Here is a 27042-nt window from a genome sequence, read left to right as displayed (position 1 = left end):
AAAAATTTTGCCAGCATTTCGATGCTATTTGGACGCTGAAACAATGAAAGAAAAAGAAAAAGAAGAAGAAGAAGAAGAAGTAGGAGAATGAGGAAGAGGAAGAAGAAATCAAATACCTGGGACCAAACTTGATGATCTTGAAGTTGAAAAGTGTAGAAAACTTAAACCCTAGGTCGCCTATTTCTCTCTGTTGCTGCTGCTCGATTGTGTTTTAAAAAAAAATAGCTTTTTCAATTAAATACGTTGGCAACCCAATTATAAGTAGAAGCACTCGCTTCTTACGCTTCGCATCGCTTCATCGCTTCTCGCTTTTTCAGGGAAAGCGAGCGCTTTTGTAAATCTGCTACGCTTCAGCTAACAGAAGCGCCAGATACCTTGCCTCGCTTCGCTTCTCGCTTTAAGCGAGGAAGCGCTCGCTTTTTACTATCCCGAGGGAGAGGAAGAAAGATTTACATATGGTGTTCATCGACTTAGAGAAGGCTTACTATAAAGTACCAAGGTAGGTTTGTGGAGATGTTTGGAGGCCAGAGGTGTTCCTGTTGCTTACATTAGGGCTATTAAGGACATGTTTGATGAAGCTAAGACTCGAGTGAGGACCGCGGGAGGGGACTCAGAACACTTCCCGGTTATGATAGGGTTGCATCACGGATCAACCCTCAGTCCATTTCTATTTGCATCACGGATCAGCCCTCGCTTCTCGCTTTAAGCGAGAAAGCGCTCGCTTTTTACTATTTTGAGAGAGAGGAAGAAAGATTTACATATGTTGTTCATCGACTTAGAGAAGGCTTACGATAAAGTACCAAGGTAGGTTTGTGATGATGTTTGGAGACTAGAGGTGTTCCTGTTGCTTACATTAGGGCTATTTAGGACATGTTTGATGAAGCTAAGACTCGAGTGAGGACAGTGAGAGGGGACTCGGAACGCTTCCCGGTTATGATAGGGTTGCATCAGGGTTCAACCCTCAGTCCATTTCTATTTGCTTTGGCGATCGACGCGCCGACGCACCACATGCAAGGAGAGGTGCCGTGGTGCATGCTATTTGCTGATGACATTGTTCTGATTGACGAGACGCGAGGCGGTGTTAATGAGAGGTTAGAGATTTGGAGGCAGACCCTGGAGTCTAAAGGTTTCAAGTTGAGCAGGACCAAGATAGAATACTTGGAGTGCAAGTTCAGTGGGACAACTCAGGTTGTGGACGAAGAAGTGAGGCCTGACTCTCAAGTCATCCTTAGGAGAGAGAGTTTTAAATACCTTGGGTCAGTTATACAAGGGAATGGATAGATCGACGAGGATGTTACACATCGTATTGGGGCGGGATGGATGAAATGGAGGCTCGCTTCAGGTGTTTTGTGTGATAAGAATGTGCCACCTAACCTTAAAGGTAAGTTTTATAGAGTAGTGGTCTGATCGACTATGTTATATGGGGCGGAGTGTTGGCCAGTCAAGAATTCCCATATCCAAAAGATGAAGGTGGCTGAAATGAGGATATTGAGATGGATGTGTGGGCATAACAGGTTGGATAAAACTAAAAATGAAGTTATTTGGCACAAGGTGGGCGTGGCCCCTGTGGAGGACAAGATGCGGGAGACGAGACTTAGATGGTTTGGGCATGTGAAGAGGAGAGGTACAGATGCACCGGTGAGGAGGTGTGAGAGATTGGCCCTGGAGGGCCTAAGGAGAGGTAGAGGTAGGCCGAAGAAGTATTGGGGAGAGGTGATTAGACAAGATATGGCATTGCTCCAGCTCACTGAGGACATGACCATGGATAGGAAGGTGTGGATAGGTCGCCTAGCGTTGTCTCTGTCTGTAACAAGATAAAGGGTTAGGATAGGTCGCCTAGCGTTGTCTCTGTCTGTAACAATAGCTTTAGTACATGAGTTGGCGTTATTTATGTATTTTCGTATTCCTTGACTTCTGTGTTTACTTGTCGTTGCTTTCGTTCCATCCTTCTGATTACAATACTCAGTTTTAGTTTTGTATCTTTGTATTTTTGCTTCGGTTTCTAATTGGTGTGGTTGTTGCTGCCCTTCTTTTTATTTTTTCTAAGCCGAGGGTCTTCCGGAAACAACCTCTCTGCCTTCTTGAAAGTAGGGGTAAGGTCTGCGTACATACTACTTTACCTAGAGCCCACTTGTGGGATTACACTGGGTCTGTTGTTGTTGATGATGTTGTTGTATCATACAACGATTTTTTCCATCTAAACAGAGTTTTATTTACAAATTTACATATTAATACCAAATAAAGATAGTAATAAAGTCAAATTGTACTACAAAATTATGTAAATGACAAATTTGCTTCAAAGATAACGTTAAAAGTAATGTTCAATGTACTTGTTTCATGATGATAAAGGAAATAAAAACTAATAATATTTTGTGAACATAAATTTTTTTTTAGGCTACGCAACTGATTAACTTGATCCCCGAATAAAGAACAAATTCTTCCTTTAACATCAAACTGAGCAGTACGCTTTATTTTGAATAGTTTTCCATAGCTTTGGTTTAAAATTTATTCACTCACAAAAATAAAAATATCTACACACAATTACATCAATTAAAGTTAACTTGTCAACAATAAGCACGCGTAGAATGTTCTATCACGATGCATCAAGTTATACGGATTAACTGATAAAACTTAAATTCATTAAATTAGATAATTTATACATGAATCGATGAACCTGTCAAAATTCTGCTAGATGCAAGGATGACAATTGCCAATGTCTACTCTTAAATAACACAAATTCTAAATCGTGTATATTAAAAGAGGTGATTGAATATAATTTTTTCACAACTTGACCTAGTATAGATTATAATTATAAAACATTGGGCAAAGATAATCTTGAAATAATAAAATCTTTAATTGATGTGAGTTAGAGTGCCTAACCAATTTTCTATTACCGAATGCAATAATCCAAACAACTTGTACAAAATTTATAAATACATCAATTGTAAACTGATAATCGTACATGAGACAACATAAACAGAAACCACAATTGACAACTTTTAATTTGCAATTGTCTATCAATACTCTATTATTATATATTACATTACTTAAAGAAAAGTATAAAGGTTAGAAAATTTACCTCAAATTATAAGCAAGTACCAAGAGTTTATGAAAAACCAAGTGGAACAATGTCTTCTTTTATAGAAGTGTACAACACCTTATTCTAAATGTTTTTGCTTTTAAAATTCTAGAAAATAAAAAAGGGAGGATCGAGTACTGAATCCTAAAGTGATATTAATTTTTGAATTTCAAACCTAAAGCGACATTAATTGCAGAATCCTAAACGCGTTCTTCACTTTTTCCTTTGACAATTCTGGAAATGAATTCTAAACCTTAATTGACAGTAATTGTTCCTAAATTGACATTAATTGGGAAGAATCCTAAACATAAAGTAGCATCATTCTTGTTCTTTTTTCCTTATTTTTATCCAACGGCAATTTTAAAATTAATTGCTGCCATATATTCTTCTATTTCTCCTTTTTCATCCCATGACATTGTAATAGTTATTGCTGAATTTTTGTGTTTATAATTATAATTTTATCCAATATAAAATTTACTTATTAATGGTAAAAAAGGCGAACTACATTTCGCTAAAGACCTTCGTACTTTTAATATAGTATTAATTAATTTAAAGGGCAACTTCCAAATTTGCCGCTCTAAATTTTATGATGTGAATGTAAGCTACTTCTGGTACCAAGTAATTCCTTGGCTTCACGATTCCATGCCAAAAAAGAATTTTATAACATTAAGCATTTACTGACAAAAAGAAAACGATGAATTGTATAAGAAAAACAGAAAAGGTCCAAATAATGCCCTTGAACTATGCAAAATTGAGTGTATTTGCCCGTTGTTAATACTTTGGTACAAACATGTCCCCGTCGTCCATTATTTACTCTAAATATGCCCTTATTTTAAATGGCCATATAAGAAGGGAATATTTGGTCCCAAATGCATACTTTGAGGGCATATGTGACCCACTAAAATGTCTAAAATTTTATGTTATTGAGTTATCTTATTTGGTTTGTAATAACATACGAGCAAAGAAAAGCAAAATGTAGAAAAACCTAAACCATTTTGTTGGAAGAGTAACCTATACAATGGCCGGCCAATTTGAGAGGTTTCTCTTCCAACAAATGGTTTAGGTTTTTATACACTTTGCTTCTCTTTGTTCCTAAACCATGCTTTTCTTTGTTCCCAAAACAAGTGTATCATGTTTTGTTTGTATGGAGCGAGTAAGTAATTTATTTTTTGGTATTGAGTTGAGATTCGGCAAATTTGATTGATGCAGTTGATTTATTTATTGCCTATGGTGGCTAGACTTGTGTATTGTATTAGTTTTTATGATTGTGATGCCGAGAGTGGCTATTTAGTGGTGTTTTGAGGCATATGAGGCCGTTCAGACGTTTATTGATATAGGTGTTCCACAAATGGTTTAGGCTTTTTTACACTTTGCTTCTCTTTGTTCCTATTTAAGGTTCACGGAAGGAAAACAATCGATTTGAGGGAAATTTTCATTCCAAACTTCCATCACATTGTCATGAACCAAACAAGATAACTAGATAACATAAAAGCTTAAGAACTTTATTGGGCCAAATATGCTGTTCGTGGGACCAAATATGTCCATATAGGGCTGTTTAAAATAAGGGCATATTTGGAGCAAGTATTGGACGACAAGGTCATGTTTGTGCCAAAGTATCAACGGCGAGCAAATCCTCTCAGTTTCGCATAGTTCAAGGGGATATTTGGACCTTTCCCGTAAGAAAAAAATATAAAGGTTGAAACATTGATGAAATGAAAGAAGGAATAGAACTTTATTGTTAGATTTCCCAAAAAGAGTAGAGGCTAGGAAAAAAATATAACAGTGGAGGAAGGAATAGCTATGACATATCTTTTTTTGAAATTCATTCAAAATATTAGTAGAGATGATTAAGTTTGACTACGTATTATATTGTGTTTGTATCTCTGAGAAAATCCTAGAAAAATAGATAGCAAAAAAAAAAAAAAAAAAAAAAAACTAACTAAGGGAGCATAAAGGAAACTATGATTCAAAAATGAAAATTTACTTTAGTTGACAATATTAGTATATTTGGATTTTTAATTCCTCTTTGAATGCCAAAACTTTGGGATACACACATAACCCTAAATTGGATGGAGGGTTTTGTTAAATAAAACTTGCTCAATATATTATACTCGGAAATAAATATTTTCTTATATGCTCAAGTTGGTTATTGATGGTCTCCAAAAGAGTAATAGACACTAATTTCTTAAAAGCGAGTCCCCACTTTAAAGAAGTAAAATTAATGTCTAAAGTCGATTAATAATGTGGAAAGATAACATCTCTAAATAGAAGCTTGAATTTTGGAGAAAATTAGTTTTAGTTCAATTTTCACCATTTTGTTGAAATTTGAGAAAAAAGGAAACAAAATGTTGTTGGATAGTAAAACTAATTGCAAGTGTTTGGAGTTCATTAAGTGATACTTGAATATTGATGTTTAGGTCCAAAAAATTAAGTTTGAAATCAAATGGTTAACTCGGAAGTACAATAGTTCTTATTGAATAAACGTGCATGTGAAATTTTCATTTAAAGTATATTAATTAAATAAACATGAATGCTTACGAAATCATTGGAGTAATACACTTAGAAAATCACATTTAATTGCATGATCCCTCACAAGTATTAGAAGAAGAAGATGATGATTATAGGGTCTGAATCTGGTGTGAGCCTCACAGAAGAGGAGGAAGAAAGTGCGTTGAGAAAGATGGTTGCAAAAATGCAGTTGTTTGGGAAATGGCTGGAAATTCATTTTTCCAGGGAAAAACTTTAAATCTTTCCAGCAACATGGGCTTGATTTTGGGTGAAAGTCACACATTTGCCATGTCATGTCTTCTAATAAGCACATTTTGCGCATACTTTAGGTGGCTGTCATGACCTTTGTTGTGGTGTCTAAATGAATTTTTTTGACAAGTTTAAGATTAGTATTTTTTGTTCCACTGCAGACTGCAATATGCCTAGAATCAAACTGTTTTTGGCAACTTAATTCATCTTTCCATTTTAAATTCCGAATTGTCACTTCTAGCGCTCAAAATTTTCTTTAAAAACTCATTATGCTGCTCATGATGTGTTTGCAGGTAGTCTACACAACTTTGTTGAAGGTATACGTGAAAGGAGGTTTGTTTGAGAAGTCAAAGGAACTATTAAAGGAGTTAGAAGCTTTTGGCTATGCTAAGGATGAGGTAACCTTCTTGCTTTAGGATTTCATGTGTTTCAAAAAACTTCCCAAACATTTCATTTAGTATTCTACTTGGTGGTATAATTTTTTAGAAGTTTATTGGCATAAAGTGATAAGCTCGTATAGAAGAAGTATACACCTTCAGGCCCTGTCACACAGATCCTTGGCTATTGTCAGTGATTGGTGTAAACAACCAATCTCAAGAGTGACACAATTGAATTGGTTGAGGAAGCGACATAGCACTCCCGCCCCAAAAGTGGAGATAGAAGAACTGCCAGGTTGTCGAGGCCACGCCTGAAGAGGATGCGGGTGCCCTCTCGGTTCATCTCATAACCGTTCATACCATGTATAGCTTCATTAGTACTTTCAACCACTCACAACATCATTATTTCATTGGCTCTCTTGGCCATTCATATGATTCTTCATTCAAGGCACGGTGGCCGTATCTCATATTCCACACTTTCATTTCTTTACTTTCAAGGATTATCATCATAAACATCAACATATAGAATATTCCGGAAATCATAACTTTAAGTTCATTAGTAATGAAGGCTTTAAACACAATGAGTTTCTTTCCAAAGAATGGAGCAAAATGACTACCAATTGAAGCACAAGTTAAAATCATAAACGAGTGATACACCACTTATTCTTGAAATACTTTTTCCCAAAGGGCAATACACAGTTTCAACTCATGGGTAAATAAGAACTCAAAACACATTGGAAACTCTTACAAAGGAGATTATGGTGATTTACGATTGAAACATAGATTCAAATCATATGCACTAGTTACAACAACCATGCCCACATTTTATATCTCCCTCTCACTTCTTTCACTTCCAAACATCCTCATAGGTTATCAACAATAAGAGCTTTTGGAATCAAGACTTCAAATATGTATATGAGCAATATGAGCCCTAAGCACACTGAGTTTTCCTTCCAAATTAAGCTTAATAAACTTTCATTTGAAACACAAATTGAAGTCATAATATTTTAATACATAAGCCATACTTGAACACATTCGCGAAGGAGAGCATAATGTGATAGGAGCAATTGAAACACATTTTGAGCATATAATTTCCGACACAATGCTTATTTGGGATAACTGAATATATTAGGAACAACTTGTAACATGGGATTTAGGAACCTGGGCCAACCATACTTGAAACTTACGGGACATCATGGAATTCGATCTAAGAGAAAAGTTTAGCCAACATACCTTGCTTGCTTTCCTTAGATTACTACGTCCCAATACTTCTAGCAATTTCAATCTATAAGAAGATAGGGAAAAATCGAATATTAATTGGAAGGATTCTCATGATATAACTCTCTTGGGAATTTCGTCAAACACCTACTATGCAAAATCGACTACAAAGCTCTACAATGGTAATCCCTTCCTCCCTCAACTAATTTCAACAAGAAACTACCCGAAATAGTTCAACAAACCCACATACTACCTCCTATCGGCACATGCATGGCCTATCTCCAACCTCACAACATACTTATACCCATAACCTCTTGCATGAAAGCTTAGGAGAAGGACTTGCCCAGATAGATGATGGTCTAGTGAATGGCTTCCTTGATTCTTAAAGATTGGGGCAAGAATGGATGATTAGAATTGTTAGGTCTTCTCCCTCTCTCTCTCTCTCTCTCTCTCTCTAAGATACTCCCTTCTCTCTAAAACATTAGGTTTTTGCTTTCAAAACGAGCCCCAAAGGCTTTTAATCAAAATGGGGTCGGGTTATAAAAATAAAAAAAGGACCCTCCGAACTCAATTCTGTGGTCGCAGGGTGGACCGCAGAACAGGTATGCGGCCCGCAAAATGGCCCGCAAAAACGGCCCCAAAAATTGGGCTGGCCTGGTCAAGTCTGCTGCAGGTCTGCAATCCTCAGACCAGTTATGCGGCCGCGAAATGGACCGCAGAATCACCCTCCGAAATTCTTCATGCCAAATCTGCGTCGGAAGTGCGAACCGCGAAACGAAAATGCGATCGCATAATGGACCGCAAAACGACCTTTAAAATTCAACTATTTTTCTGCTCAACTCCACGATGGTTATGCGGCCCGCAGAATGGATCTGCGGTCGCAAAATTAACTGCAGAATGGCCTCCTTCTGCAAAAGTTTCCACCAAACCTTAAATTCCTTGGCGAAAATTTTACGGGACCTTACAGATATGGAGAAGATAAGAGAAATTGTGAAGAAATTCGATTCACAAATATCAAATATTATCAAGAGTTATGATAGAATGGAGCTAAATTTGATAAATTCTGTCTGCAATTTGAAGTTACCCACATGTGGCGAGAATTTGGGGTCTCTAAATACCTCGACCTTGAAATGGGAACTAGAGAACCCATCGCAAACACCATACTCATCACTATTGCAAAACCCTCCACCATACACCCACAATTTCATACCACCCACTTCTCAATTCGAAAACCCAAAGCAACATTTGTTCGTGGGTTACCAACCTTTTCCTTCTAATCTTTACCGGCAATCAGAGTTCGTTGCCGCTTCCCCTAATTTTTGGCCGATGGGAGTTCACAAGCAGTGCTTAAATCAGTCACACCAACGTGATTCCCTACGCGACGTGTAATTCCCATCAGTATTACAGTGCTGATCTCAGTCGTAATCCATACTCCCCCATTGTGTCAAGTTTGGTGGTGTGGATCCATACGCCTATCAGTATTACAGTGCATATCCAAACTCCTATGGCGGCATCGAGTATTACATTGGTGGTTCTTATCAGGATCTATATGCGCACCATTATTGCGATACAAATTCCAGTTCAAGTCCAAATTACGTTGGAGCTGGTTTCCATGGTGGGTTTGCAGACAATTCTGCCCAACTTCCTTCTACCACATGATTTACAATTGGTCTTTTCTCTTCTCACGAGGTTGGTGCTCCTGAAACTCTGTTTCTCGGTGTCACTATTGCAAACAATGAAGAAGTTATCCCTACTGAGTTAGGTTTGGCAGAATTTGAGTTATGAAAAAAGGAACAACACTTCTCTCCTGAGCACCAGGTGTTTGATGAAATGCCAATTATTGAAGTAGTGATGCCTTTAGACAAATTAGCTTCTCTCTCTGATGAAGCAATGATACATGCAGGTGTTTCAATTGTACAAGCTAGAATGGAGGTAGCTAGCCCTTTTGACAAATTTGTTTCCGTATCTGAAATCTGATAGACGGGACAATTAGAGAAGACGAGAATGGCAGGCACCGAACAAATATCAAAGGTTGTCGGTATAGCAGAAATTTCCCCGGAGAAAGGGAGCTCGGGAGGAGTCGAACCTCTAAATGGGGTGGAGGGTCCGGTTCTTGAGACGCTGTTGGAGTCAACAGTGAGTCCACTTAAAAATAATTACAGTCTCAAAGTCAACGTGGCTGACACTTCATCCGTAACGATTGTAACTCCAAAGCACAAACCACTCGACACTGAAGCTGGAGCTTTGCCTCTTATTGAGGATCTGTTGAAACGTCACCCGGATTATCAAATTTCTCATGCTATCAATGGTGATATCGGGAGGACGCACAGAAGCACCAAGTTTGCTGAGGAAGATCATAACAGCACACTAGAAAAAGCCAAACAATTGGAAGAGAGTAATTGTCCAACTCAAGAAACTCATGTGCGCAATGAAGAGTGGGAGAAAGCTAATTTGAGATCTGAAATTGAGAAGATTGTTGAAGTATGGAGAGAGTATATCAGACGTGGAGTCTGTAATGTGACTCCTATAGATGCATAAGACAATTCGGAATTTCGTTTTTCTGTCATGAGGTTCTTGAGCAAACTTTAATTCTACCCATGGAAAAGAGGCTTGTTGAACTGCTTATTGTGAAACTCTTAAAGAAGTTTTGTGAAATGATTTACAAGAGGTGGAGAAACAATTTAACTCTGCATTATTGAGGTGGCGAAATTAAATATTAATCCTTGGTCCTAACTCCCATGTCTCATGAGCAGCTAAGACAAATAGGCGGCTGTGAGCTTTATTATATTGACTCAGGGATAGTTGTAGTTAATGAACATGATTTTGAAATGCTCTTTGAACAGAGTGTGAATCCCAAGAAACGCGAAGCTGTTGCTCTTGATAGTTTTTCTATTATGACCATATGTGAGAAAACTTCAGAGGAGGAGGATATGATTTCTTTTCATTACTTGAGGCAGATAGGGAGCTTCAGGATTCAGTTGAGAAGTATTTGATCAAAGTTGAGTTCCTAAAAGACAATTTTTATGTTGCTCTAAATCCAACTCTTTTTAGTGATGAATCACCTGTTTAATTTGGCATTCCTAGGTGTCACGTACAACTCTCTGCCCATTTTGGAATAGACGATATGAGAACTGGATATCTTGAGATGGCTTTGGTGATTACAGAGACTTCTTATGTGCAGAATGGCTATCTTGAGGTGTCAGAAGAGCTGGTGAAGTATGAGTCTGTTGATATAGATTCTACCATTTGGTGGATAAGTTTTAGTTCCTCTGTTTTTTACAAGCAGCCTACCTGGGTGCTTCATTGTTTACTAGTGAGTGCAATGTGGTATTATGGGATCTTTCTAGCAGTTTTATTTTGTCAAAGGAAGGATTTGGGAATTCTATTGCAATTGCTTCTGTGCATAAATTGCAAGAACTAAACAACTCTGCCCTCATCTCTACTTTGACAGCTTCATTGATTGATGAAGAAGTGAGACAAAGTGAATTGATAAAGAAGACTGTAGAAAGTGTAATATGGGAGTGTCCAACAACAACAACAACAAACCTAGTGTAATCCCAGAAGTGGGGTATGGGGAAGGTAGTATGTATGCAAACCTTACCCCTACCTTCAAGAAGGCGGAGTGGCTGTTTCCGGAAGATCCTCGGCTTCGGAAAAATAAAAAGTAGGGCAGCAGCAACCACACCAATTAGAAACCGAAGCAAAAATACAAAGATTCAAAACTAAAACTGAGTATTGTAATCAGAAGGCTGGAACGAAAGCAACGACAAGTAAACACAGAAGTCAAGGAATACGAAAATACATAAATAACGCTAACTCATGTACTAAAGCTACTGTTACAGACAAGGACAACGCTTGGCGACCTATCCTAACCCTTTACCTTTATTCTCAACCTCCACACCTTCCTATCCATGGTCATGTCCTCAGTGAGCTGGAGCAACGCCATATCTTGTCTAATCACCTTTCCCCAATACTTCTTCGGCTTACCTCTACCTCTCCTTAGGCCCTCCAGAGCCAACCTCTCACACCTCCTCACCGGTGCATCTGTGCCTCTCCTCTTCACATGCCCAAACTATCTAAGTCTCGCCTCCCGCATCTTGTCCTCCACAAGGGCCGCGCCCACTTTGTCCCGAATAACTTCATTTTTAATTCTATCTAGCCTGGTATGCCGCACATCCATCTCAACATACTCATTTCAGCCACCTTCATCTTTTGGACATGGGAGTTCTTGACTAGCCAACACTCCGCCCATATAACATAGTCGGTCTGACCACCGCTCTATAAAACTTACATTTAAGTTTAGGTGGCACATTCTTATCACACAAAACACCTGAAGCGAGCCTACATTTCATCCATCTCGCCCCAATACGATGTGTAATTTCCTCGTCGATCTCTCCATTCCCTTGTATAACTGACCCAAGGTATTTAAAACTCTCTCCTAGGGATGACTTGAGAGTCAAGCCTCACTTCTTCATCCATAACCTGAGTCGTCCCACTGAACTTGCACTCCAAGTATTCTATCTTGGTCCTGCTCAACTTGAAACCTTTAGACTCCAGGGTCTGCCTCCAAATCTCTAACCTCTCATTAACATCACCTCGCGTCTCGTCAATCAGAACAATGTCATCTGCAAATAGCATGCACCACGGCACCTCTCCTTGCATATGGCGCGTCAGCGCGTCGATCGTCAAAGCAAATAGAAATGGATTGAGGGCTGATCCGTGATGCAACCCTATCATAACCGAGAAGTGTTCCGAGTCCCCTCCCGCGGTCCTCACTCGAGTCTTAGCTTCATCAAACATGTCCTTAATAGCCCTAATGTAAGCAACAGGAACACCTCTAGCCTCCAAACATATCCACAGAACTTACCATGATACTTTACTGTAAGCCTTCTCTAAGTCGATGAACACCATATATAAATCCCTCTTCCTCTCCCTATACTGCTCCATCAACCTCCTAACAAGATGAATAGCTTCCGTAGTCGAACGTCCTGGCATAAATCCAAACTGGTTTTCAGAAATTCCTCATTCCTCCTCAACCTCAGCTCTACCACCCTCTCCCAGACTTTCATAGTATGGCTTAGTAACTTGATGCCTGGGTAGTTGTTGCAACTTTGGATATCACCCTTGTTCTTATACAGCGGGACCATCGTACTCATCTCCATTCTTCGGGTATCTTCTAGACAAACTTGAAAAATGAAATTATGGTTGAAATAACTAATTATACGAGTCCTAATAAAATATCAATATCTAATGCGGTATTGAGCAAGCAAAACTTGCAAAATGTGCTATCGTAGGATTATGCCACGTGAATCATGCTTACTGAGTGTTTCAGGACATGCTCAATAGATAGTGAAGCATTTACCTATACAAAGAACTTTTAGAATATTATGTGCGGAACCCTTACTCCAAGACATCGATAAAAGGAAAAACAAGAGCAGTGATTGGTCGAATTGCTGCTGATATGGCATCTAATTCTACACTCTTAATATATATATATATATATATATATATATATGTCTTAATAAAGAAATGCATGAAGGTAGTAGGTTAGCACTTTCCCCCATTTTGACTTTTCAAATTTAACCCTTTTACTAATATGGGAGTGGCCAAATATGAAATTACATTCTTTTGGATTTGTTGGTGATACTGAAATTAAGGAGTGGAGCTTACTTGTCTGGTTGTTGAAATTAGTCTGCCAATTACATTGCCCCTCATTTTACATTAAGATGCAGTGGAAGGGCAGTGGTGCACACTTTAGTCAATATTGCTCTGTTGACCAACACTTGAAGCGATTTTTTTCAGGAGGACAGTTGCTAACTATTACCATTAAAGTTCTTCCAGTGTTACAAAGAATCTTATTGTTTGGGAACTTCTCTGAGATCCCATTCGATCCAGGTGTTGTTATTTCTTCATTTTCACATATCACCCTTGAGGACAAGGGTGGCTTGATGGGGAAGTGGTTGCAGACTTTCGTTCGGTTCATGTGCTTGACCAAATAGTTTATTCATGTTCGTTGGCCGGAATTTCTAAGGATGGTTCATGCAATGGCCTAGAATACTATGTATCTCTGGAAAGAGATGTTATGGTGGCAGTAGCTGTCAACTTAGTTGTTGGAGAGCAGCCAGCATATGTTTATACCGAAATTTCTCAGTGTTCATCTTATTATCGTAGGAAATATTACTAAGGACCATGCAACTGATTTCAATGCTTTATTAGCCAAACTATTACCTAATCAAGTTGAGAACACATTGGTGAAGCAGATAATAGTAACCTCAGTGTATGGGGTTACCTATGTCGGGCGGCGCGAACAATCCAAAAGAAGGTTGGAGGAAAAGGGTCTTATCAATGATGATAGTTTTCTATTCAGTGCATCTTGCTATGCAACTAAATCTTATCATGGTGCATATGATTCTTTTGTTCAAGTGGACTGTCTAAGTATGGTGGTTAACACAAGCTGTGTGCTTAACTCTTCTGTTCAGCCGCAATTCTTGTATAATAGTGAACACACTTTCATGTCAATTGTCATTCCAACTGAAGGTTTGTACTCCGGTTATTTAACACAGAAGGTTCTTGGGGTATTAATCACTCATGTGGGCTTACGGATAAGTCATACAGTGAGTTTTGAGGTGGGCATGATGATCCTCATAGCTACTTATCATTCAAAGATAATTGGCTTTTTGGATTACTTGGGGACAATGGTTGGTGAAAATCTGTACAAGGAATACGAAGTACTTGCTGTTCAATTGAGTAAATAGGCCTTTGTATCTTCTTTCATAAATGAATTATTGATGACTATGAAAGAACATAGCGATGATATCCACTTATTGAAGAAGTTGAAGATGGTATTGTCTGTTTGCTTGATCTACAATGGGATGAGAAGAGAAGCGGAGGCAGTCAAGAATATAGTACTTGAATACTGTGTTGGAGACATCAAATGGAGTAGTTTTAATGTTCAATTAACACATTCAGAAGTACAAGCCAATGTGGAGGAAGGAGTATTAATGGTTGGAAACAGATTGGTTTTTGACAATGGTGGGTACAACATCGAGATTGGACCTGGTTGTTTGCTTGAGCTAATGAAGTTTGACATGGGAGAGGCTGCAACTGTTTTAGATGCAGCAGAAGCTCTTGAACAAATAGGACCTGTGGGAGTAGAGGAGCATTTCATGGCCGTTGCTTGTGAGAATCTGAAAATTCAGTTTCTTAGACTTCATCACTGTCAAAAGCACCAGCCGACAATTGTTTTGATCAATACTGAAACTACAATTGATGATGCTAGTACCAAGAAGTTGAGGTTGCTTCTCTCGTTGCTGAAGTTAGCATGTCAAAATGATAGGAAATCTTGTATTCCATTTGGTATAGCAACATTGCTGAAGGAGATTGGTACACAATTTTGCCAACTTTCCATTTGTTGTTCAGTGCTTGCAGCTAGTGCCTTTTGAAGGACAGTTGTGATCTATTGCAGCTAAGGTTCAAAGTCTTCTAGTTTTTGGGGATTCATAAAAATTTCCATTTGATCCTGGATGGATTAGATTCCTCACCCTTGAGGACAAGGGTGGTTTTCACGGGGGAGTACTGATACGATTTAGAAATAGAGCAGCTGTGGGAAGTAGTACTCTATGATTCCGGAAGTGTACAAGGGAGTTGAGCTTGTTATTTACCTACCAGTTATTACTGAGTTTGCCATTTTTAGAGACTACTAGCTTTAGTGTAGTGCATTGCATGTGTATTTCGCGTCAATCAGTATAAAATATATACAAATAAAATAAATTGTTGCATACATTAAAACAATAGCTGAATTTAGTATCTTCTGAACATGCAAAGATGATGAATTTAATTGAATTAGTTATATAATATTTGTAATTATAAAGATGCATCTGTATAATTCTCAATTTTTACGTCAAACATAGAAGAAGATTGTACTTGCTCCAACGTGTAATATGTTTTCTCTTTGTCTTCCTAGCTTCCGTTAGTAGTCTATATAAGTAAATTTTAATTTGAGTTTAAATTCCTAAATATTAGGGATTTTACATAATTTAAATAAGGAGGGATTTTGATTACCAAAATTTTAGCTAACTTTAAAGTCCAAAATATTAGAAAAATAACTTAATTACTATTTTGTCTAGCGTAAAATCTGTTTTTAAAGGGTAAAAAAGTCGAACAATATTTCGCTAAGGGCCTTCGTGCTTTTAATATAGTATAGATGAATGAAAAACCTTTGTCTTACTTGCATTAGTTTCTTCTCTTTTAAGCTTTAGCTTAGCCCTAGTTAACTTTTTCTTCCTCTGAAATTCAGTATCTGTATCATTGAGGTAACCACTTTAGAAGCCACATAGGAAGATACTTTATAATTGATAGGTAGCAAGGACGGTGCATTCTTGGTGAAATTCAGTTATCAGTTACTCGTGAGGAATGACCCTAGAAATGGTTTTGAATGATCATGGAAGATGATTTGGAAAACAACTGGATAGTTTTTTTTTTCTTTTGAAGGTTAGAAAGATAACAAGCTTTGGCTGGATTGTTACACATGAAGCTTGTTTGATACAGGAAAACTTACAAAAGAGGAGCTTTAGATTATGCCATTGGTGCTATCTATGGGAAGAAATCTCTGAAACTGTGCATCATTTATTATTACATTGCAAGTATGTCTGGCAGATTTGGTGCATGTTCCTGAACCTATATGGTAATCAGTGGGTAATGCTAGGCAACTTAAATCAAGTATTGTGCAGCTGGTAGGGTCAGAAGCTAAGGAAGAAACAGAAGCTCATATGGAAACCATCCTTTTATGCATGCTGTGCAGACTATTCCGTTAGAGAGACACTAGATATTTTGAGAGAAAGGAGGAATATGTTTCTGTATGTATCCAATCTGAAACTATGGAGTAAGGCTTCTTTTGTTATTGATGTTTATGTACGACTGGATATCTTGGGATTCTTATAGTTATAAAGGACATAAATCCAGCAAACTTTTGTACAGCCTCAATAAGATTGTGAAACTGAAGTTTTATTAATAAAATTACTTCTCAGTAATAAAGAAACAGTAGTACTTAATAAGTGTGTTCCCGTGAAGCCCCCTGGCTTTTGTTACACGACAAAGGTAGTACAACACGAGATGTGTGGTAGGCGCATATCACGAGTTCATCCTGATTGGTGAGCTCTAAGTTGCTCGGACTTGGGTGCGGGTGTCCGATACGAGTGCAGATCCTTCGTGATCCAAATTTTAGATTAGGGCGCACGGATCGAGGTATGGATACGGGTGAGGGGATTCGACTAAAAGTAATTCAAATATCTAAAACCAGAGTTATAAAAATATGTCTAAATTATGAAACATTATGTGAAAAACTTATAAGGTATTCCGAGAAGGAGAAAATATTGATCGAGAGGAGAATCCGAGAAGGAGATAAAAGGAAAATGACTGACATAGAAATTTCTATATACGAAGTATTTCATCTTCTACAATTTCACCTAGCGTTTGCTTTGAATTAAAAAATCATTGTATCGGTTCCGAATTTCTCCGTTGATTTTGGTCAAAGTATCCAAAATCGGTTGACCAGATCCGGTAGTGATCCCTCACCCACACCCGCATCCACACCCACACCCACATCTTGTCGACATGGGTGAGGCACCCAAAGTGAAGAGTCCGAGCAACTTAGGGAGAACTAAATTTGATATTTCTGAGAAAGCACGAGAGAAAATATTATTGCTTAAAAATTCTATGTTACAATGAGCCCTATTTATATGTATACATAACACAACGTACTCCTATTACATACGGGACTAGGACTAATTACATATATTCACATAACTATTCTAACACTCCCCTTCAAGATGATGCATATAAATTATATGTACCGAGCTTGTTACATATGTAACTAATACGAGGACCAGTGAGGGACTTGGTGAAAATATCTGCAAGTTAATCATTCGACTTCACAAACTTTGTAGCAATATCTCCCGAGTAACTTTTCTCTGACAAAGTGACAGTCAATCTCAATGTGTTTAGTTCTCATATGAAACACTGGATTTGATGCAATATGAAGAGCGGCTTGATTATCACACTCAAGTTCCATCTAGCTTATCTCACCAAATTTCAACTCCTTGAGTAACTGTTTGATCCAAATTAGCTCACATGTCGCCATATCCATTGCTCGATATTCTGCTTCTGCACTAGACCGAGCAATCACATTCTGTTTCCGGCTCTTCCAAGACACCAAATTACCTCCTACTAAGACACAATATCTAGACGTAGAACGTCTATCAGAAGGTGATCCTGCCTGATCAGCATCTGAGTATCCAACGATCTGTTCATGTCCTTGATTCTTAAACAATAAACCTTTGCCTGGAGCTGATTTTATATACCGAAGAATGCAGACAACTGCATCCCAATGGCTATTACATGGAGAATTCATAAACTGACTCACAATACTCACAGGAAAGGAAAAGTCAGGTCTAGTCACTGTGAGATAATTTAATTTACCAACCAGCCGCCTATCTGAAAGTGCTGAAAGAAATGTTGCTTCAACTTAATAATACCATCCTGATCATTACCGGTAATAACAATATCATCAACATAAACGACCAGATAAATACAGAGATTTGAAGCAGAATACCGATAAAACACAGAGTGATCAGCTTCACTACGAGTTATGCCAAACTCTTGGATAACTGTGCTGAACTTACCAAACCAGCCTTGTAGGAGACTGCTTTAGACCATAAAGTGACCGGTGCACGCGACATACAAGGCCACTAGACTCTTCCTGAGCAATAAAACCAGGTGGTTGCTCCATATAAACTTCATGCTCAAGGTCACCGTAATGTCCAACTGATAGAGAGGCCAATGACGAACAACAACCATGGATAGAAAAAGGCAGACGGAAGCTATTTTAGCCACGGGCGAGAAAGTATCATTGTAATTGAGCCCAAATATCTGAGTATATTCTTTGGCAACAAGACGGGCCTTAAGTCTATCAACCTGACCATCCCGACTAACTTTGACTACATAAACCCAACGACACCCAACAATAGATTTACCTGAAGAAAGAGGAACAAGCTCCCAAGTACTACTCGTATGTAAAGCAGACATCTCGTCAATCATAGCCTGTCGCCATCCTGGATGAGACAGTGCTTCACCTGTAGACTTACGGATGGAAATAGAGGACAAAGAAGATACAAAAGCATAATGGGGCGATGACAGACGATGATAACTTAAACCGACATAATTGGGATTAGGATTAAGTGTGATCCTTATACCTTTCCGAAGTGCAATCGGTTGACTAGGAGGAGACAAGTCCGCAGTAGGAGCAAGGTCAAGTGCAGGACGTGAATCAGCTGGAACTGATGCTGGGCGTGAATCAGGGTCTAGAGATATCACACTTACAATATGCTAATGATACATTAGTTTTCTGTGATGCTAATACAGAATAATTGAAAGTTCTGAGGGTGATTCTCATCCTGTTTGAGGTTTGCTGCTGAAGAATAGTCCCTGTGGAGGAATACTATTAGGATAAAATATGGAATGAAAGGTAAGTGGATTACGAAAGAGGGGAATAGTCCAGATGGAGTAGGTATGTCGAAATCCATCAGTAAATTATGGCCAATTTAGAAATAAATCCAAAATCAAAGGGAAATGGAGTGAAAACATCCTTTTGGGATGATAAATGGCTAGGCCAAAGATCTTTGAAGCAACTTTTCCCTGATATCTACCGTATGAATCAGCAGCAGGAAGCAACCGTGAGAGAGGTTTGGATGCTCTCAAGAATCAAAGCCTGATGATGAAATGGTTATGGAGGTTTGCTGCTGAAGAATAGTCCCTGTGGAGGGATACTATTAGGATAAAATATGGAATGAAAGGTAAGTGGATTACGAAAGAGGGGAATAGTCCATATGGAGTAGGTCTGTCGAAATCCATCAGTAAATTATGGCCAAAATTTGGAAATAAATCCAAAATCAGAGGGAAATAGAGTGAAAACATCCTTTTGGGACGATAAATGGCTAGGCCAAAGATCTTTGAAGCAACTTTTCCCTGATATCTACAGTCTGAATCAGCAGCAGGAAGAAACCGTGAGAGAGGTTTGGGGTGATCCAGGATGGAACCTTAGCTTCAGAAGGTTTCTAAATGACTGGGAGATTGACAGGCTAGCAGAGTTCTACAATACCCTAGAACAATTCACAGGGTTGTCTACAAATGTAGATAGCTTATTATGGGGTGGGAGTGCACAAGGAAAGTTTACTGTGATGTCAACTTATAAGGAGTTAACTTCTCCAATAATCAGATTGGTTGTTGTCCCTGGAAATTGATATGGAAGGTTAAGATCCCATTCAAAGTTGCTTGTTTCACATGGTTACTGGCGAAAGAAGCTGTACGGACTCAAGACAATCTTACCCCGAGGGGATTCCATTTATGTTCTAGATGCTATTTATGTGGTGCAGAGGCGGAGACAATCAATCATCTCTTTTTACACTGTAGAATGACAGATCAATTATGGATGATCTTCATTAATTTGAGGGGGATTAGGTGGACCAAGGAGTATCCTAGATGTGCTAGCATGTTGGAATACAGATGGCAGCCTTTCCAACCAATAAGAGAGATGGAGGATTTCCCCAGCTTGTATTTGGTGGACAATCTGGAAGGAGAGAAATCAAAGATGTTTTGAAGACAACAAAGTTCCTTGCAGAAGATGAAGATGAATTATTTAGCCCTTTTTATTTTTGTTGTAAACGAGAATACTTACAGGATGCTGAGTCTATTTTTGAGGTGCTAGATTATTTGTAGATGTAATGGATTTGGGCGTCAGTGTGTATTCCACCTTGTAATTATGTGGGACTACATTGCTTTGTGTAGTTCCAGTTTTTATATATATACAAATATGTTACCTTGTCAAAAAGAAAAAAAGATTTTATTCGTGAATGCAGCAATGTGAGGGAGTTTCATCGTCGGCAATTGTTAAATCAGCCAAGTCCTTGTTTTCCGTGAGTGCCGTGCATAACCAGTACCCACCATTGGACATCTCATGTGTTGTTACGTCCCTTCACAGAGAAGAAACTTTTTCATTATTGGTTCTCACTAAAAGGTTGACATAAAGCTTTTCAATCACCTTTTGGCGAGGTTCTCATCTTCCTGGAGGTCGACTGCTTGCTCCGAAGTGAGCCATCCAAGTTCCAACTTATTTTTGTGGTCGGAACCTACCTATTCACTTGTCTGAGTGTTATGATGAAGTTCTCTGCGCTACGACCAACTTTTTTCCAATCTTCTAATTGATGGGGAAGCCATCGAGCCTTGCCACTCTGCTCAGGTGCTTTCTAGAAATTTTTTAACCTCGATTTACTACTGATAGTAATAAGAGTTTTCAGATTTCTCATCGTCCGACCAACTTTTCTTCACATTTCCAGCATATTAGAAGTTGATTTACATCTTTAATTATGTCCAGAAGATTCCAGCAGTGATATTCCGGCAATTTATTTTCCTGAAATAATGGCATTGATAGCATTGTTTATTGCTCTGAAGTTACAAATCTTTCGATCCAAATGTTTTCCTGACTTCTTGTGTACTTTATGGATCCTAATGTTGAGAAAGTCTTCTGATTTTATCACCAATCTGCTGAAAGTGGTATACCTGAAGTTTTTCACTTCCAGATTGTTTGCTCTGTACTTTAATTCTTGTCGTACTTTTTAGTGTTCTATGGCTTACAAAATGCTACTTACAGATGCCATTTTGTCTCCTAATGGATGGCCTTGTAAAGTCTGGACATCTTCTTGAAGCAAAATCAGTATTTGATGAGATGATGGGAAAACATGTGAAAACTGGTATGCATCTTTCATACTATGGACAGGCTATTGGCCATTCTAAAATTTCTAATAAAATATGTTGGAAACTCACTGTGAGGTTCAGTAGTGAAATGAGTAAAAATTTATTCTTGAGCTCTTCAATTTTTGTCAGTTCGATCAGAGTGTACTTGGTGCCTTTTGCTTCATGTATCTGTGCAGCCGAGATGTATTTTAGCTGGTTTGAGTACATTATGTTGATGCTTCTTCATATGTTCAAGCTGGTCAAATTACTTTGCGATGTTTTAAGTCCGGTGTCTGCCCGGGTTCTCTATGCTCTCAAACAATGGGTGTCGACAAGCGCTGCTTCTTCCTAGTTTGCCTGCACTATCAACTTAGAGATTACCTACTCGATGTGTTTCCTTGTGCACTATCATTGCCTCACTTTATTATATTTGAGGGGTTCCTGCACATGGATTAAAGTTTTACGTTCTGTGTTAATTTTCTTGTAATTTATATTTATTTGATTTGGTCTTTTGGTTATAAATGAGCAGATGGATACTCCTATAGCATTATGATTTCAGCATTCTGCCGCAGTGGGCTTCTCGAAGATGCAAAGAAATTAGCTTCTGAATTTGAAGAAAAATATGACAAATATGATGTAGTTATTTTGAATGCAATGCTCTCTGCCTATTGCAGAGCAGGGGAAATAGAGAATGTAATGAGCATGATGAAGAAGATGGATGACTCTGCAATTAGTCCTGATTGGAATACCTTTAATATTCTTATAAGATATTTCTGCAAGGAGAAGCTATATTTGCTTGCTTATCGTACCATGGAGGACATGCATAGAAAAGGTCACCAGCCAGAGGAGGTAGGCAGAAGTTAAAAACTCTCACTGTTTTTTTAATCAATAAAAAGAAATAAAGTGGCATTTATAGCAGGGTTAACTGTTGTTGGCATTCTGTACACGGTTTAGCATTCTAGAGACCCCAGACTCACTAGATTAAGATAACATCCTAAACTACTTTTTCTTAACTGCTTTTGTGGCCCAGTGATTAAGAAAACAATATGCTCAATTGCAGATGCTTGTTTGTGTGGGTTGATGTGAGTCAAAAGTAAACTTGTATTGTTGCTCAATGAGGCATCTAATTATAGAAATGATTTAAACGGCAGTGCATCAGGGTTAGGTCAACCATCAAGCAGAAAAATTTGTTGCAGTGGCTGAATTTGGAATAAATTCTGTTGTGCACTTCACAAAGAATACATGACATCAAAATTTCTCTTTGTTTTTTGGTTTTCCCATAGCAACAAACCCTTGTGGAAACAGCCTCTTGCAGAAATGCAGGGTAACATTGCGTACAATAGACCCTTGTGGTCCGGCCCTTTCCCGGACCCCGCGCATAGCGGGAGCTTGGTGTATTGGTCTGCCCTTTTTAATAGCAACAGTCTCAACTGCCTCTACTTTGGTGACCCCGAATTGCTGATGTCCAGTTTTTAGTTAATTTGTGATGTGTTCCCCTATATTTTGCGCTAATGCACAAGTAAAATATAATCACTGGATAGCTAGTAGAAGAATTTGTTCTTTTTTCTTTTTTGAATAGAATAATTAGATCCTCTTTCTCTTTTTAAAGTATTCTTTCTTCGACCTTGGAAAAGCTAAAAATTTAGGTTGCTCCGTTCTTCTCAACCCCATTTGTGCCTGAAGTTTCACTTTAGCTTTAGACATAATTGAATCAATGATGAGACTTGAAAAATTTGTATGAGGTGCTAGTTTTTTTTAAACTATACATTGGTAATTATAATGAAAAATATGACATAAATGTTATCAGTAGTTCTAACACTCTCTTTGTTTAACTTTTTCCCTTTTCAGGGACTTTGTTCCTCTTTAATTTATCATCTTGGTAAGACAGATGCACATTCAGAAGCATTTTCTGTATATAACATGCTGAGATATAGCAAAAGAACCATATCCAAATCCCTTCATGAGAAGATTTTGCACATTCTGATTGCTGGGCGCCTTCTCAAAGATGCTTATGTAGTTGTCAAGGTACTCCATACCTACTTTTTCTTGCAATTTTCGTCTGTGTTTTGCTGTTTCTCATAAAGAATCCTATTTTAATCACTAGCTATACAGGACAATGCAGGATTCATCTCCCGGCCGGCTATCAAAAGGTTTGCTGTCAACTTCATGAGATCTGGCAATGTAAACTTAATCAATGATGTGATGAAGGCCATGCACAGCTCTGGCCACAAGATTGATCAGGTACAAGAAGTTTCAATTTGCCTCTATCATTATTGTTTAGATAAGCATCGTCCTTTAAAATATCAGGTATCATGGACTTAACTAATATTGTGTTGAGAAGGTCATCGAACTTTTCTGGCAATAAGATTGATCAATCTGTTTTAGATTGTGTGTGCCTATTTGATATTACTATACTAAGGTTTGGGTTCTTTTTTTCCCGCGCTCGCTTGTGTGGTTCTAGTATGAAGCATGGAACATGCCTTCGTTGGCATAACCTAAGTTCGTTGGGGTGAGAATGTTGCATATGTCTTCTCTCATAAGTGATCATCATAGGAGAAAGGTCACCACACTTTACTGCTATGAAGCGTAGAAACTGAAATAACAGAACTAAATAAAGATGAAATCCAGATTGTATTGAAATGACAAAAAAGATGTATTCAAGCAAATATGTTTATAGGCCATTAGTATTGGAGAATGTATTTTTCTATGTATCGAGAAATCTGTCATAGCCTGAGGAGCATGTATAAACGTGCAATGACACGGGATGTTAAAAAATTAGGGTGAACAACACAAACATGGCAAAATTTATCATTGTTATGTTTCCTTCATCTACCCAGTGTTGTGAAGAGCGTGAAGCGAGGAAAAGCGACATGCCCCTTTTCTCTTAAAGCGAGAAGCGAGAAGCGAAGCGCTCGCTTTTTTGAAATGAAGCGGAATTTAAAAAAAAAAAATTAAAATAAGAACAACTGAAACGAAAAAATAAGAACTAAGAAGAAGGCCATTAAAAGAACAATTACATAACACATAAGAAAGGCAATAAGAACTAAGAATAAAGGATATTAAAATAAGAAGAAGGGCAGTATAAGTATAACTGAAACGAAAAAATTGGGCAGCATTTCAAACGAAAAAACAGTGCAAGAAAATGAAGAAGAAGAGGAGGAGAAGAATGAGAAAGAAGAACTGAAGGGATAAAAAACAAATTCGCCAGCATTTCGCTGCTATTTGGACGCTGAAATAGTGAATGAAGAAGGAGGAGGAGGAGGAGGAGGAGGAAGAAGAAGAAATCACATACCTGGACCAAACTTGATGATCTTGAAGTTGAAAAGTGTAGAAAACTTGAACCCTAGGTCGCCTCTTTCTTTCTCTGTTGCCGCTGGTCGATGATGTTTTAAAAAAAGAACAGTTTTTTTAATTAAATAGGTTGGCAGCCCTGTAATACAGAGAAGCGCTCGCTTCTTACGCATCGCTTCGCATCTGCGCTTCTCGCTTTTTAATGGGAAGCGAGCGCTTTTTTAAACCTGCTACGCTTCAGCTAACAGAAGCGTTCGATGGCTCGCCTCGCCTCGCCTCGCTTCGCTTCGCTTCTCGCTTTAAGCGAGGAAGCGCTCGCTTTTCACAACACTGCATCTACCATAAGAAATAAATAACTATAGAACTAAAACATAAATAACTAAACAGATTCAGTTTGTCGGCATCTCAATGAAGATTAAGAAAATATCGTAAATAGTACCGACAAGATCTTAAAACGTAGTACGAAATGGCTAAATGTAAACTAATAAAATTAAAAGTAATAACATCTGTCTAATGTTACTCAGTTTTACGTAAGATTAATGCGAAATAGGCATCAAGCAACCTTACTTCATTATTTTTAACATCATCCGCTCTTGATTGTAGTGGATTGTTAACTTTCAAAATGAACGACAAAGTAGGTGGCCAGCCTGAGAAAGCAGAGAAGCCAAGTTCCACCAGAGAAGACACGACCCGTTGCAAAGCAGGGTGATGTCCTGTCGGTGTCCAATAGAAGAAATACAAACATCCAAAATGGTTTATACAAGTATCTGAGTTTTAAAAAGTTAAAGGAGCAAACCACAATGGGTGCCAAACCTGTTTCAGATAGACTGTCACTGAGCATTTCAAACAACGCTGTCCCATATACGTGTTCACCTACTCCTATGGACTGGCGATTCCTATTTTATTAAGTGAAAGAAGAAACTCTATTTTATGATTTTTGATATTTCACTGATTCAACTCTGTTTCTTAGCCGGTCTTTGTCCGAAAGAGAGAAAAGAAGAAAAGAGAGGCAAAAACCAAGCCTCTCTTCCACGTCAAGAATTTGGATTGCACTGACTTATACCTTGTGTATCGGGCACTTATTTGACATGCAGAATTTGGTTGTTGGCTTTTTTTGGTTGTCAATTTGGAGGCAAACATAACTCTAGCATTTATATAGGAGCGTACTTTAGCAAAGATGCTAAAATCTCCTCTCTTGAAACACTCTTCTCAGGAATTATTTAATATGGCTATATCACGCTACGTTCCAAAACCAGAAAAGAAGGAACTACTTCTGCAGTTACTGGAGTGGATGTCTGGTCAAGGCTATGTTATTGATTCATCAACAAGAAATTTGATTCTGAAGAACTCTCACTTGTTTGGCCATCAACTTATTGCTGAGTCATTGTCCAAGCAGCTTGTGGTGTCAAAAAAGGTGAAACCTCGCAAGGAAAATGCAAGATAACATAAACTGGATAGCAAAGTTGAGCAGTAATTTTTTGTATAGAGAGCTCTGAGGTCTTAAGCTGGTAATTACGTTGCTAAGGCAACCTATATTTGCAGAAGCAGCTTCCATTGTCTCAGCTTCAGGACATCTATGGCAATGTGATATGAGACAGCTCGATCAAGTTGCAAACAAAGAGATCAATTACAAGAACTAGAGTTAAGAAGACCAAAGAAGCCATGAATGGAGGAGACATGAAGCTCCTTGGACCAATGAAGGAGCGTGAAAGAAGATTCAAGATTGTTTTGCTTTGGGCTTGCGAGCAAGAAAAGCCCGACATTTGCTGACTTGAGATGAATTGGCCATGTTCTTTTAATTGAACTTTTAGGAACTTATCATAATAAGTGACACATGATTAACACATTTTAAGGCTTATTTAGCTTATTTTTATATGCTTTATTAGCATGAAATTACACAGATTGTCCTCATGAGGGACTGATATTCATTTTTTGTTCCCATTTTTGATTTTGTTGTGCAAGCTAAGCTTTGGTTTATACACAATAAGAAGTGACACATGATGGTCGCACATTTTAAGGCTTATTTAGCTTATTTTTATATGCTTTATTAGCACGAAATTACACAGATTGCCCTCACGAGGGACTGGTATTCATTTTTTATCCCCATTTTTGATTTTGTTGTGAAAGTAGGCTTCTTTGGTTTAATATACACATAATTGACATTTTTACCCGTCCATTCTTATGTTTCTTCTCCAACTCTTGTTTTTCACTAAGACCATCATAGTTCTTAAATTTTAGAAGCTTGAATTTCTTGTTTGGTGATTGAAATTCGGACTTAATGGTTGATTATTGTTAAAATCGTTTGAGTGTTGATTATTTGTGCTTAAATTTTTATTTCAAATAGTGATTTAGTGATTTGCTTTAAAAATCTTAAAACTCCATTATTAGTCCTTAGAAAGTGTTGAAGAAGACAGTGAGTCTTTGTTGATTTGGTGTTATTTGACTAAATTGGTGATAGGGGATCATTTGTGTTGTTGTTTGGAGGTTTTGTTTAGTATTTGAGATCATTTAGAGTAGGTCTCAATTGGAATTGCA

At 38.0% G+C, this 27042-nt stretch overlaps 1 protein-coding gene across 6 annotated transcripts in view; it reads left to right on the top strand.

Annotated features, from left to right (window-relative positions):
* LOC107797340 (pentatricopeptide repeat-containing protein At1g10910, chloroplastic-like) overlaps positions 1 to 26494 on the top strand; it is a 46618-nt gene extending 20124 nt beyond the window's left edge. For 2 of the 6 annotated variants that reach the window (XM_075252305.1, XM_075252304.1), the window contains exons 5-10: positions 6130 to 6234; positions 21134 to 21233; positions 21746 to 22065; positions 23065 to 23241; positions 23329 to 23457; positions 25721 to 26494. In XM_075252305.1, coding sequence (XP_075108406.1) covers positions 6130 to 6234; positions 21134 to 21233; positions 21746 to 22065; positions 23065 to 23241; positions 23329 to 23457; positions 25721 to 25951 — 1062 coding nt within the window. In that variant the 3' untranslated portion in view covers positions 25952 to 26494. Of the gene's footprint in view, positions 1 to 6129; positions 6235 to 21133; positions 21234 to 21745; positions 22066 to 23064; positions 23242 to 23320; positions 23458 to 25110 lie in introns of all 6 variants that reach the window. The other 4 variants (XR_012708887.1, XR_001650667.2, XR_001650668.2 and 1 more) reach the window with 4 other exon arrangements.
* The last annotated feature ends 548 nt before the right edge of the window (positions 26495 to 27042 follow it).

The sequence above is a fragment of the Nicotiana tabacum genome, chromosome 4 (genome assembly GCF_000715075.1).
Source record: "Nicotiana tabacum cultivar K326 chromosome 4, ASM71507v2, whole genome shotgun sequence".
Lineage (NCBI taxonomy): Eukaryota > Viridiplantae > Streptophyta > Magnoliopsida > Solanales > Solanaceae > Nicotiana > Nicotiana tabacum.
Note: the sequence above shows the minus strand (reverse complement) of the source record. Positions and strands in the feature narration are given on the sequence as shown.